Below are 13,605 nucleotides of genomic sequence, written 5' to 3' on the forward strand. Positions count from 1 at the left end.
TCAAAGCTCAAGTCTGAAGACATCCCTGGCAACTGAATATTCCTGTTTTAAACCTTCCTGAGAGGTTTAATATGCATATTTGGATTTTCTAGATTTCTGTAATGAACCTCTTTTTGCTTTGGGATTTGATAAAAGAGTATTAGGAGGCTGGGAAAGTTTATTATTGTCAATAATTTTCTAGGTGTAGGAGGTATGCAGGATGAGTTATTAGAAAAGTAAAAATATCATCTCAAAAGGGAGACCACCTGACAAAGCATCTGAGATGTATTTCTGCACAGGGCTGGAGCACACACACCTCGTCAGACGGGATTTCTTTACTGGCCCAGAGCAGGTGGTAGGGCCTGGGGAAGTACGTGAGAATGTAAATCCTCATGGTGGTTTTCTGGCAGATCCAGAGGGCTGTGGCCACGCAGAGAGAAAGATGTGTCTGGAGAGCACCTCTGTGGCTTTGCCAGAGGCTCCTAGGGCCCCGAGGGCCTTGGGCCTGCCAGGGCAGGTGGCACCAATGAACAACTGTGTGGTCCAGAAGTAGCTGCCTGAAGCTGCGGATCTGGATTACTGCCCTGTGGCTCTCCTCTGGGTGACTCCACCAATCACCTGCTCCCCAAGCCTTGGAAGATAGGGGTTTCTGTCCATCCGTTGCTGAGAGGATCTGATGAGCTGAGAGCTGGATTGTGGCACACTCTGATACCCAGAAACCACTCTACCTGTGCGTGGTAATGGACAGAGCCTTCTGGACCTAGGGAGTTAACTTTGACAGCACAGCAGCAGCTCAGGACCCGGTCTGTGCACATGCACCCGCCCCAGGGCCATATGGTATCAGGACTCTTCCCCTGCCAGCCCCTCTGCCACCTGGACCCTGACTCCCAGGAGCCTTGGGTTCCTATACACTGTTCCCCTTCCCCACTATTATTACTTCTGTCCCTCAGCATTTCCTCCCACACTCGTCAGCAGCCCTCCAGACTCCGCTTGGCATTGCCATCCTGCTGAGTGCCCCCTACTCCCAGCCCCACACGGTCCCTCTTTTCCTCAGGTGTTTCCATGGGCAGAGCAGTTAGAGGCATGTGGCAGGTGCACCAGCCTCCAAGTCGTCCGAGGTGCGCTCCCCAAGCCACTCACTGGTGGTGTCACCCTACAGTGCCTTGAACTCTGCAAGCCTCCTTTATTTCATCCACGTGATGGGATATTAATACTTGTCCAGTTGTCAAGAGAATGGCAAGAGCCAGGCCTTTTTAGGACTAGTGATTCTGCGGTGGCCAACACTTGCCAACCTCCAGGCTTGGAACCCCCAGCGGCCCCCGACTTATCTGGGGGTTTCAGAGCTCCCTGCAGCTCCTGCAGGCCTCGGGAGAGCTGCAGGATGGGGGCCCTCACCCAGGTACAGGCGCCCCAGTTCACCGCCGAGTGTTGCTGCTTATCAGGCCCATTTTGGTGGTCTTACGGAAGTTCCCCTATGAAGCTCTTCTCTCCCCTTCTATTTCCTTCTTAACTTTTATCACCCTGACCCAGCACCCATTCATGTGTTTTTTGGTCATTGGTTGTCCCCACCCCTAACCAGAACCAGCTCAGGAGAGGAGGATTGCACGCGGTATCCTCAGAAGCCAGCATGGCTTCTGTCCTCTGCACGCGGTATCCTCAGAAGCCAGCATGGGGGCCGAAATGTAATAAGTGCTCAGTTAACGTGAGTGGGACAAATGAATGGAAGTGTGTAACGCAGCGCAGTGCCTGGCAAGACACGGGGGATTCAGAGCCCCCTGCTGAACCGAGGCTGGAGCCCCCAGGGGGCTACGGCTTCTCCTTCAGGCAGACCCGCTCTCCGGGCCCGCCTGTCCCCTCCTCCCAAACGCCATCCCGCCCGGGCGCCGCGGGCAGCGGGCCGCCGGCTGGGCTTGGCCGCGGCCCGGGCGGGGATCTGCGGCCCCGGGAGCGGGCCTCGAGCGGGTGCGGGCCCCGGGCATGCTCAGAGCGCGCAGGTCCGGGCGGCGGCGGCGGCGGGGGAGGGGGAGGGAGCGGCCGCCGCCGCCGTGCGCTCGCGGGCCGGGCGGAGCTGCGCAGTCCTCTCGCAGCTGCGCCAGGACAGCGGCGCGGCCGTGCCCACAAGTTGCCGGCAGCCGTGCGCCGCGCCGCCTCCTCCTGCTCGCGGCCCCCTGCGCCCACTGGCTCCAGGACGCACGTCGCGCGGACCCCCACCCACATGTAAAGCGGGACCGCAGCTCCTCGTACCCCGGCGCCCTCCAGAGTCACGCCAGCGTCTCCCCTGCCAAACCCCGCGGCTGGAAGATGTGGCAGCCGGCCACCGAGCGCCTGCAGGTAAGGGGCACCGGGATGGCGGGGGGCCAGTCTGGAGGAGGAGGTGTCCGGGCCGGAGGGGCCGAGGTGGCGCGTCTGCCCACTTGGAGGGATTTGCCCGAAGCGGTCGCGTACCACGCACGAGTAAGAGCCTGGTGCCGTCGGCTCAGCCCAGCGCGGGGCACCCTGGCGGGGCGAGGGGGGCGATGAAATTGACGAACGCATCGCTTCAGGCGGGACAACTTTCAGCTTGGGGTGTTTGTGTGCATGTTGGTCTAAGGAAGGTTGGACTTTTCTGACCAGCAATTTTAGATTGTATTGGATTGTATTGCACTGACACAGCTTAATGGTCTGAGGTTAGGGTTTTTGCATCCAGATTTTTTGTTTTTTGTCGCCAGGGAAGACAAATGATTTGTGAAGGCGTCCATTTGCCAATATAATTTGGAAATATTAAGCTTGGTTTGGCTTGGTCATGGTATGCTACTTATTTTATTTCATTTTTTCCCTATTTGCTGGCACTCTCCCCTCATCTCCCCTGAACCCAAGCTACCCCAGATATTTTAAAATAAAAAATTAAGTTCAGGAATAGTTATGTCCGGGTCATCCCATCAGAAGTTTTTTAGTGCTGTGTCTGAGATGCCAAATTGCCTTTCATGTGGATTCTGAAGCTAGGGATTGGGGAAGAGGGTCCAAGTGAGAAAGAGGGACTTTGCCCGAGGGGAGATCATGCAGTGACGCCTGGGACCCTGGAATAGCTCTGACCACAAGGTTTGAGGACTGCCTTTGCCTGCAGATTTTCTCAAGGGGGAGGGCAGCTACCCAGCCAGATAAAATCCACTGAAACCTGCAGTTAAACTTTTGGCAGGCTCAGAGCCATATTGTTTCATAGTGAACTTTGAAGAAGTGTTTTAGTAGTAAAATAGAGAGCTGCTGGAGGCAGAGCCGGTCTGAACACTTAGGACAGTGGAGGCTGGGAGCCCTGGCTGGCTTGGGAGGTTTCTCAATGAAAATTGAAAGCTCCACACAGATGATCCCTCAGGTGCTGGGAGAGGCTCACCTTTGCCTGTAAATGCTTATACTGAGGATTCACCTGCAGAGGGCATTGCGTTTAGCAGAAACACGTGCTCCACAGGCCCTTCTTTGCAAGCCTCCCTGGGCCTGAAATTTACGGGAATGGGTTAACATTAACAGGAGCCGACACCGGGCCAATTCCCCTGGGTCTCAAACAGACTAAACAAGAAAAGGGCCCGTTAGCCTTGGAGATGGGGTGGTGGGTGACCAGCCTCTAACTGCCTCCTTGTCTTACTAAGAGAACATTAACAGCAGGCTCTGAACGATTGGCCAAAGGTGATGTTAATGTATTTTGGTGGTAGCACCAGTCACCAGTTGTGCATTTGAATTCCTCCTTCAGCTCAGGGCTTGGATTCCCTTCTAGAAGGGAGAGTGATTGAGGTGCAGGTGCAAGTGGAGCGTTCCCCATTCAAGGGAGGAGAGTGGCTCTTGGAAGTCCTTAGAGAGATGAGGTCAGAGTTCCTTCAGGTGGCTTTTATGGCCTGGCGATCCATTCCTTTGTGGAGTTTGTGGATTTTGTCTCCTGACGCTGCTTCTATTGGCCTGTTTCATTTAGGGACTCCTGTGCGCTCCAGAGCACGTGACCCTTGGCAGGCGAGAGCTCTGGCTTGCGTTCTCCGTGGCGATCGTTCCTTGCTGGAAATGTCCTGGCTCTTCAGTGAAATGTACACATGTGCATTTGGCTTGAGTCTGGCTTATTACAGTCTGCATTTGCAATGCGTTTATTTCATTTTGAGGTGTCACGTTGAGCGAGCCTGGGCTTTGGGTGTTTGAAAGCTCAGGAGAACAGGGCTTATCACTGAGATCAAACCTCTGTTGGGATGTACTTATCAACACGGGGTTCAACTTCATACTCCCCACATTTAAATTGGTAAACAGTCCCGATTCTCTTTTAAAAGTATGTCTCAAACCTTGTCATTATAAAACTGAGCCAAGGGTAGAAAAATCTTTTCCATATTCATGCCTTCTTTCCCCAGTAGCAGCTCTACTCTTTTTAAAAAACACAACTAGTATGTTTTCACTTTTTGCTTCCGGGGAAGGTGGCTGGTGTGGGTGAGGTGGTGAGTGAGCTGCCTCTAATATTTTATTTACATTCCTTGTGGTTGTCTTTGTCATGATTTCTGTTTGCTGTCTGGGGTTTCTTCTTCCCCTTTTTGCCCTCAAGACACCACCATATAGAAGGACGTTTCCGATTTCTCAGGGAATGGGATGCGTTACCATGCCTAGATTCTGCGGCCATGAAGGTGGCGATGGAAATCGTGTTCATGGGGCAGTAATGAATGAAGTCAAAGCCCCACCCTCCTGGCACAAATCTTTTTAACCTTCTCATACAACCTCATTAATTTTTAATGCAAACATTCACTTTAGATGAGCTGGAGTGAAGACAATGCTTTAGAGAAGCCTTCCCAGAGGTTCCTAATAGGACTGAGGAGTCAATTTATTGTACAAATATCCAGAAACGAAAGAGGCAAGGCAAGAAAAGCCCAGTATCTTTTCTTAATCGATTTTACAAGCCCCTATCAGATGCCCATCCAGAGGGCCTGTGGCCCTGGGAGTGTGGCAGGACTGAATCCAGTCACTCTCTCATCTGAGTCCAGCAACCAGCTCCCTTGCTCAGGAAATGGCATCTTTGGTCAGGTTTGAGCATCATTTACCAATACCTGCTGCTTTGCAAAACAAAATGATGCTGATATTGTCTGGTTTGAGATTTAGCTGTTTGACCCAAATCCAGCACTGGCGAAGCGAGCGACACGTTGCCCCAAGCAGGGCTGAGCTGGGTAATTTCTCATTCAGTCACACAAACGGCGGCAAGTTCATCTGCTCCCTTGAATGTTAAAACTGCTGTTGCATCCCACTCGAGCCCTGGCTGGGAGCTTCTGCCGTTAAAAATATAATAGGATCCGAAGGGATAGGAAGATTTAAACGACCACCCCTGCTTTTTTGAAATGAGCAAATATGAATCCTTCCCTCTTCCCATTCTCCCCTGCACAGTGCACTTTTTTTTTTTGTCTTGGAGGGACTCGGACAAGTTGCAAATTTTTAAAGAAGCAGATTTGAAACAGGCTCTTTCAGGAAAGCAAAGGGGACTTTTCAGTAGAAAAAGGCTAAGTGGTGGTGTTTTTTTAAATAGCGATGAGATTACTTCTGGCCTCGATATTTTAAATTTTTCATGGGTTTCCTGACTGTGTTAATTACTGGGCTGGGCCGGTCCATCAGAGTGACTTATGCGTATGAGAGTGGGGACACACTTGGCCATACGGAATGTGCACTTCTTCAGACCGTATGTCTTCAGTGGGCCACCAGATTCATTTTTCTGGAGGCTGGGAAAGGAGGAGAGCAGGAGAAAGATGAATGAGACAGAGTTTGAAACAAAGGAGGCCCACACACCCTTGCCTGTGGTATAGTTATTATAAAGGTGGAGTGGAATGTGATAGTAGGAACGTATGGGGAACAAGTTCTAGCATATTCTGATGGTAGAGTCTGTGTGTAACCATCTTCTTATAAGGCTTTCTATAAAGGTTCCAATTTAATCATCTGCTGGTCTTTCCTGAGACTAACATTTCTTCATGACAGATTTAGAAAGTACAGAACTTTTATCCATCAGCTGGCTCTTGGCTTCCCAGCTTGGACCATTCTGTTTGCTTTACCACATTTTTTTCACTCTCATTTTTGTCTGATACCTGTGCATTGGCATTTCCAACAAGGGTGGAATGAGGAAGGGTAGAGAGAAAGCCAGATCCTAGGAATCTTTCTGGTTTCTTCTTAGACTCTGGGCTGGTAAAAAAGTTTAAGGTTTTTTTTTTTTAGGAGCAGTTCTTTTTTTTTTCTTTTGGTATCATTAATCTACAATTACATGAAGAACATTATGTTTACTAGGCTCCCCCCTTCACCAAGTCCCCCACATACCCCTTCACAGTCACTGTCCATCAGGGTAGAAAAAAGCTTAAGTTTTTAACTGAATAATATTTGGAGATTTTAGGAGGTCAGAGTACTCCCTCCCCAGGATGATCTTGTACTTCCTCTGCATTGTCGTAGCTGGTAGATTTCACTTCGACTTGGAGTGGGGATTGTTCTGGACTTATTTCTCTGTTATGCCACTTCCACATTTTCTCTTAGATGTGAGACAGCAGAATCCTCTAGAAGGTCAGTTGGAGACCACTAGACCAGTCCCATCAGGCAGGGGAATAACCTTGGCAAATATGACACTTTCTAAGCAGAGCAAACTGACATAAGGGACACAGAGCAGGGAAGATAATGACAGCAGTCTGCTTTTATGGAGTATGTGCTGTGTGCGTGGCTCTGTGCTAAGGAGTTTTATTTTAATTATCTAGCTCATTTACCTCCTGTACCCACGTTTATTCACATTTCGTAGATAAAGCTAGAGAGGGTAAATGATTTGGCCAAGGCTGGACAGTTGGAAGTGAGCTGAGCTGGAATTTGAACCAGGCAGTTTGACTCCTGAGCTTACTTCTTACCTGCTTCTCTGTGGTGCAGAAGATGAGAATGCAGGAAGCTCTTCACTTACTGGTGCTGTTGTTATTAATCAATAGAATTAGAGCAAGTGGCCTCATTGGCTCAGACATGCTGTCATGTTTTTTGTTGAAGTGGAGTGGTTGGTTGCCTGTGTTGACCTAGGGATACCTTCTTTTTGGTGGTCCACATATCTGTGGAAAGTAGGCTGCAATGTCGTCCTTAAATTGAACTTCCCAAGTGCCATTTAAGAGTCTCTTCAACTGGAGCCCATGGCATTCATCCAAACTAGAGATGTTGAATGCTGGTAATCAAGCCTGATCACGTCTGGAGTCATTCCACGTTTAGAACAAAAATGGGGGAAAGGGAGGGAAAAGGTTGGAGAGCTCAAGAGCAATTGGTTAGAAATAAGCCATAGCTATTCTTACCTGGGCACAGGTTTCTCCTTAAATTAATTCCAAATTTTTCTATTCTTTCCATCTCTCATAGTTGAGTAAGCAAGCACAAAGCATTGGGCCTTATTGTTCATAAAGAAAACTTGGAGTTATCCTTAATTTGGGGGTCTCTCAGTAGCAAAATGTTACCTTACATCATTGGGTCTTTCTCAGAAATTTGTCAGCAAAATCTCTACCATGTGACTTGCAAAATGCGAGCCTTGGGGAAAACTCTCTGCCCCCTGGGTATCCATTGCCTAATGGGTATGTTCAAAGTTGACTCTACTGGCTTATCTTGGAGTGTTAGGCAACTTTTGCATTTTGTTTCATGTTCCGGATAAGCCTTCTCCTCCCCCCTTCCCTCTGTATGGACTCTACCATGTAAATTAGTCCTATAAACTGGATCCTGGAAGAGTCAGCCCTGGACAACCCCAAGGCCACTGGAGAGCAGGCTCGCCTCCCTAGGGCTGTTTGATGCCTGGAACAGCAGCAGTTCAGGGACTCTCAGTGGTCAGCAAACAAAATTAGTCCAGAAACATTCAATGACTGCAGTGTGCTTCCCTCGACCCCCTTGGGCACAAATCTAAACGGAGGCTTTGTTTAAGTGGAGCAAGAAGAAATAGTTGAGATGTTTGTCTAAAGATCTCCTTAGAGTCTAGTAGAATTAGTTACTATCATTTTATGTTAACTTAAAAAAAAGGTCTGATCCCAATTTAGCTGCTAACTGGTGATAAAGCATCGAATTTATCACCCGGTCTAAACCCTCAGGCCAAGGACTGGAAAAGGACAGTGTTGGGAATCAGGCAGACTTTTTTTTGTGCCTTTAGCATATTTTGGTGCTTCCAAAGTCTCAGCCGGCTCTGTCACTTAATGCTGATGTCACGTGGGTCCCTCATCTTGCCGAGGTCATCTTTCCCATGCCCGGTGGCCTAGGCCTTCTCCCTGTCCCCTCATTTGTTGCAGCTGAGGTTGTGCTTTGATAAGGGAGGCTCCAGTAGTGAGGGAAAGACCACGTCCTCCTGCTTGTTGAAGCCTGTGTATTAGTGGGGTATTTTATTGCTTGCACCTTTGGCCTTGCTAACTGACATGGCTGCTAAGGGACCAAGATTCAGGTTCACTTCCTGGCCTCCATGTCTTATGCACTGTTGTGGGTTGAGTTTTAGCCCCCCAAAGGATGTATTGAAGCCCTAACCTTGTAACCTGTGAATGTTGCCTTATTTGGAAATAGGGTCTGTGCAGATGTAATTGAATTAAGATGAGGTCATAGTGGATTAGGGTAAACCCTAAATTCAGTGACTGGTGTCCTTATGACGAGGGATTTGAAGACATAGGAAAGAAAGCCATGTGAAGATAGAGGCAGGGAAGACAGCCAAGGGAGGCCAAGGCTGCTGGCAACCACCAGAAGTTAGAAGAATTAAGGAAATTTCCTTCCTTAGGGCCTTTGGAGGGAATGTGGCCCTGCCAACATCTTGATTTTAGATTTTCACCCTCTAGAACTGTAAGAGAATAAATTTCTGTTGTTTTAAAGCACCCAGTCTGTGGTACTTTGTTATAGCAGCTGCAGGAAACTCATACACTACTGAAACCATATTGCCTTTTGACTTGTTCTGTCTCTGTATTTCCAGAGGGCTGGGTATGCCTGCCTTTCATAAACTGGGACAAAATGAATGTGTCTACATAGCATGCTTTTTTTATGCTGAGTCTTAACCTATTTAACAGTGGGTTTGAAAAAAATGAGAACTGACCTTAGAGAACACCTGAACAATGGCTTCTTCTGCCTCCTAGGCAAGGGCAGCCGACATCGAGCACCTTGTGTGCTGCATGGCTAAAGGGAGCCTCCTCTAAAACACAGGAAATGTGCTTCACAGTTGACTGTGGGAATTGAAATTATGGGCTGTGATGTGAAAGATAGTTGCGTTAAGACAGATCTCAGTGACACTTTTCCAGAGACCAAGGGCAGACGAGGGTTTCATCCTTGCAACAGTCGGATATGAGGGTTTCTGCAGGGTCTCTGGGTAGCCAGACTCTGGGACTTGCCTCTTTCCAACAAGGACAACAGTGTAAGTTGACTTCAGAATCCATTTCAGATTGGCCTCCAGGAGAGCCTCAGACTGTCTGGTTGATTATTTGTATCTGGGGATATTTTGATTTGTTTCCAAATGCTTGTTAACTAACTGTATAAATTATCTTAATGAAGAACCTATTGCTGTCGTGGAACTCACTTTCATGATGAAAAAGCAGTGTCACGAGGAGTCACAACACAGGCTTTCCCAGGCAGGTTCCTTTCTTATTGCAGTAGCCGCGATGGCACAGAGGTTTCCAATCCCAAGGAAGGCAAAGAGGCTGGATTAGTGTGGAGCTACTCTTTGGGTTTGCATTTATAAGAGTAAAGCCTCTGTCAAGTTTTAAAATGCTAATTTCCTTCTCATTCTCTTTCTTAAGAGAGAGGGATTACCGCCTGTGTGCCTAAGAAGGGAGACAAGTGGAGAGTTGCCAGAAGAACTGGCTCCTTATTTGTCTGCAAGAATAGATCTGTCCTGATCTTTTCCTGACAAGTCCTTCCTCACAGTTTCTTTGTAATTGTGCATTTGAGGAGAAAGACGCAGATTCCGTAGTCTTTTCTGCCTGCTGCATGCTTTTTCTTAGTTGTGCATGACACCCTGGTGTACAAGCCACCTGTGCCGAGGGGGAGTGGGACTGCCTGTGTGTCTTGCCAATGGGTTTCAGCCCTGGGCAAGTTCACTATGGATTCAACGTGACCAAAGAAATTGACAGCAAAACGTTCTTTGGGGTGAAAGGGTTTATTACCCGGCTTGTTCTCCCAGTGGTAGGTTGAGCACTAGTGTCTCTGCCTCCGCCCAGAGCACTGAACCAAGCTCTCTATATAGTGCAATAATAGTGTATTGCCTAAACGTGTGGAAGTGGTAGCCTAGCAACAGGCCAGTTACATCATCAGGTGGTTTAAGTTCAGTGAGGATCCTGGCTATAGGAACCCCAACTTCTCCACACTCCATCCCTCCAGGATTCTCGCCTTACAATCTACATGCTTTCAATCTTCGGCAGTGGTCCCTGTGCGAGAAAGCTGGAACACTGTAACCAGATTCCACAATAGTAACAGAGGATAACAACAACTAAGAGATAATAACAAAAATTAAGATACAACAAAATTTGGATACAGGTAACAAAAATTACAATAATCTTCAAGCCAGAGGAGGTTCCTAATAACAAAAAAATTATAATAATCCTCAAGCCAGAGGAAGTTCCCAATCCACAAAGACTTTAGGGGCAATAAGACACATGTTTTAATGACACCAACATAGGCAGATCTTGTCATCTTGTCCATCAGGTAGGATGCATGCAAGAGAGTGGTCCTGTGATAGGACTATAGGAGGAGGGGGGTCCCTTCCAGGGCTAGTATACCATACTTTTACTCCTTTCCCTGTAGGAGTTACTGAAGGGTCTATATGCTACTGGAGGTGCACACACTGGCCATAAATATAAAACAAAACTCCCCATTAAGATGCTCCTACCTTCTGGCCATTCAGGATATACTACTGTGACCTTTGGGGGCCACTCTGCTGTTATTCCAGGAATACACAGGAAGCTAGCTTCCTGGCCTTGTCCCAAAGGTGCCAGGAGAGCCAGCCATCATTGGTCTATGTGTTGAAAGGTCCAAGGCCATGTCCACTCAATGGAGTCGCTGGGGTTCAGTGCTGTTGGTGCTGACAGCAAGATGTTATTCTGGTGGCCGAACCTCAGTTTCAGTGATTCTTCCTTGGTTTGTACTTGCAGTTTTGCAGGGGAGGCAGCCATGAGTCTTAACCTGTCTAGGGGGCTCAGGGCTCCTTTTCAGGGTCTCTCATTCAAATGCCATAGCACAGTCCATAAGTGGACTGACCATCCCCGCAGACTACTGGTATCTGACGTTAGTCTGGACTTTAACAAGCCATTGTGCCTCTCTATCATGCCTCTACTGTGGTAAGATTGTATGGCACATGAAGCTGCCATACGATTCCCAGCAGTCACACCCATTCTTGCAGTGTATGTCCAGTAAAATGGGTGCCCTGATCACTCTCAATTACCTGTGGTAGGCCATAGGCAGCAAAGAGACGCTCCAGGTCTCTTTTGGTCATCTGCTGGTCTGCACAACGGGTAGGAAAAGCAACCAGAAGTCCAGTAACTGTGTCCACACAAGTCATGGCTTACTGATGTCTTTCTGACACAGGTAGAGGCCCAATGTAGTCTATCTGCCACCTAATGAGGGGTATAGGCCCCTTAGCTATTGTCCCATGTTGCTGTGGAACTCAGTGTAAGTCCTTTTTGGAGCACATGACACACTCCTTCCGGACTCTACTAACTTCTTCAAAGGTCAAAGGCAAGCTCCACTGACAGGCTACAGCCCACATTGTCTTTTGCCCTGCATGCAACAAATGCTGATGTAACCATTGGGCTGCATCAGAGTCAGGCTTTCCTTCTAACCAATGTATCTGGGCCAATTTATCTGCCTCATCATTTCCTGGCAATGCCAGTGGCAAATGTCACATGGTATACTGTAATTATTTTAGTCTGACCACAAGCCCATAAGTCTTGCCACAACTCTTGCCCCCAAAGGGGTCGGTGACCAACCAGCCAGTTGGCATGGTACCAGGTTGGTAGCCACAGGGTCAAGCCCCGATAGACAGCCCAGCTGTCAGTACAGACAACAATAGGGGAGGGCTCCTTGCTGAACACAAGCCACAAGCCTGCAACTCTGCCCATTGGCTGCTATTCCCCTCACCATCTTCTATCCATATTGTCTCAGTCTTAGGATGGAAAGCTATGGCCCTCCATTTTGGGGGCTGCCCATGACTGGAGCCATCTGTGCACCATGCATCTTTGGGTATAGGGGCTCTTCCCTCCCTATAGGGACTCTCTGTTACTAATGGTTCAAAAGCAAGTTCTTCCTGCTTTTCACTAGTATATGTCACCAGCCCCAACAAGCATTGGAGTTCTTCACTCAAGGGGCTACTAGAGAGGGCACTGCACTGCTGTAGGTAGGCACCCCACTTGGCCAGTGTGGGCGTTTGTGCCACACCACTCCTTGGCTTTTGGGTCCAGTCTTGTACCCACCCCAAGATGGGATAGGTGGTTATTACCTTTATCAGGACCATTCCAGTGATGGGTTTGCAGCCAGTTTTTCTATCAAAGTGTATTGTAGCTCTGCCCCTTTCCAGAGTTGTGACCAGAATCCAATAGGTTGGTGAGTTCATTCAAGCCACTGCCAGAGACCCCAGCAATAACCGTCTTCAGTCACATGAACATCCAGCTCACAGCGCCTTGATGGGTCTGTCACACTCAAGGCCTACTTGGTCTTGATGCCCGTTTTGCAGTAATAAAGGCAGACACACATGTCTCATCACAGTCCCACCTGATGCCCTTTTGTACCAACCAGTATAAGGGCTTAAGAGTTTGTGCCAAGTGCAGGATAAACACTCTCCAGTAGCCTAGAAGACCCAAAAACTCCTATAGCAGTGCTACAGTTGTAAGGGTAGGAAAGACCTGGACTTTATCTATAACTGCTTCTGGTATAACTTTGGTCTTACTGGACCAGATGACCCCCAAGCATTTTACAGAAAAACCAGGTCCCTGAACCTTGGTGCTGTTCACAGTCCATCCTTTCTCCTGTAGATGTTGCAGCAGTCAAGGCGCTGCACCTTCTAGATCTGAAAGAGAATCAGACGTGAGCATGAAATCATCAATATAATGGTACAGCCATACCATTGGTGGTTTCTCCCATGGAGGCAAGTCCTGGGCTACACAAGTCTATGACAGATGGTGGGGCTGTGGAGGTATCCCTGTGGAAGGATGGTGAAAGTCCATTGCCATCCTTCCCACATGAAGGCAAACAGTTTCTGACTTTCCTGCTCAATGTCAATGGAAAAGAAGGCATTAGCAAGATCTACCACATAATGGTATGTTCCTAGTTTATAGCTGAGGGTATCCATCAGGCCTGCAATAGAGGGGACAGCAGCATGCATAGGGGTTATGACTTTATTCAGTTCTCTGTAATCCACAGTCATACACCAGGAGCCATCTGGCTTTTTTACTGGCCACACTGGGGAATTGAAAGGACTATGGGTGGGCTTCATAATACCCACCTTTTCCAGCTCCTGGAGAGTTTCTCCAATCTCTTTATGCCTTCCAGGCAGTTTATATTGTTTGGTATTAGTCACCCATCAAGGCACAGGCAAAGCTATGGGCAGGTGCCTAGCATGCCCCCTCAGAACTGCCTTCACCACACGTACTCTCAGTCTGAACTCACCTGCAGTGGTCTGCAACCACAGACCCTGCAGGATGTCAA

General features: G+C 48.4%; 1 protein-coding gene across 1 annotated transcript in view; it reads left to right on the forward strand.

The window, feature by feature from the left end:
• The first annotated feature begins 1,984 nt into the window (after positions 1-1,984).
• The window catches only part of PID1 (phosphotyrosine interaction domain containing 1), a 214,255-nt gene continuing 202,634 nt past the window's right edge, over positions 1,985-13,605 (forward strand). Inside the window, exon 1 of the mRNA XM_036997802.2 lies at positions 1,985-2,310. Within this exon, the coding sequence (XP_036853697.1) occupies positions 2,281-2,310 (30 nt within the window). The 5' untranslated portion in view covers positions 1,985-2,280. The remainder of the gene's footprint in view (positions 2,311-13,605) is intronic.

The sequence above is a fragment of the Manis javanica genome, chromosome 12 (genome assembly GCF_040802235.1).
Source record: "Manis javanica isolate MJ-LG chromosome 12, MJ_LKY, whole genome shotgun sequence".
NCBI classification, from domain to species: domain Eukaryota; kingdom Metazoa; phylum Chordata; class Mammalia; order Pholidota; family Manidae; genus Manis; species Manis javanica.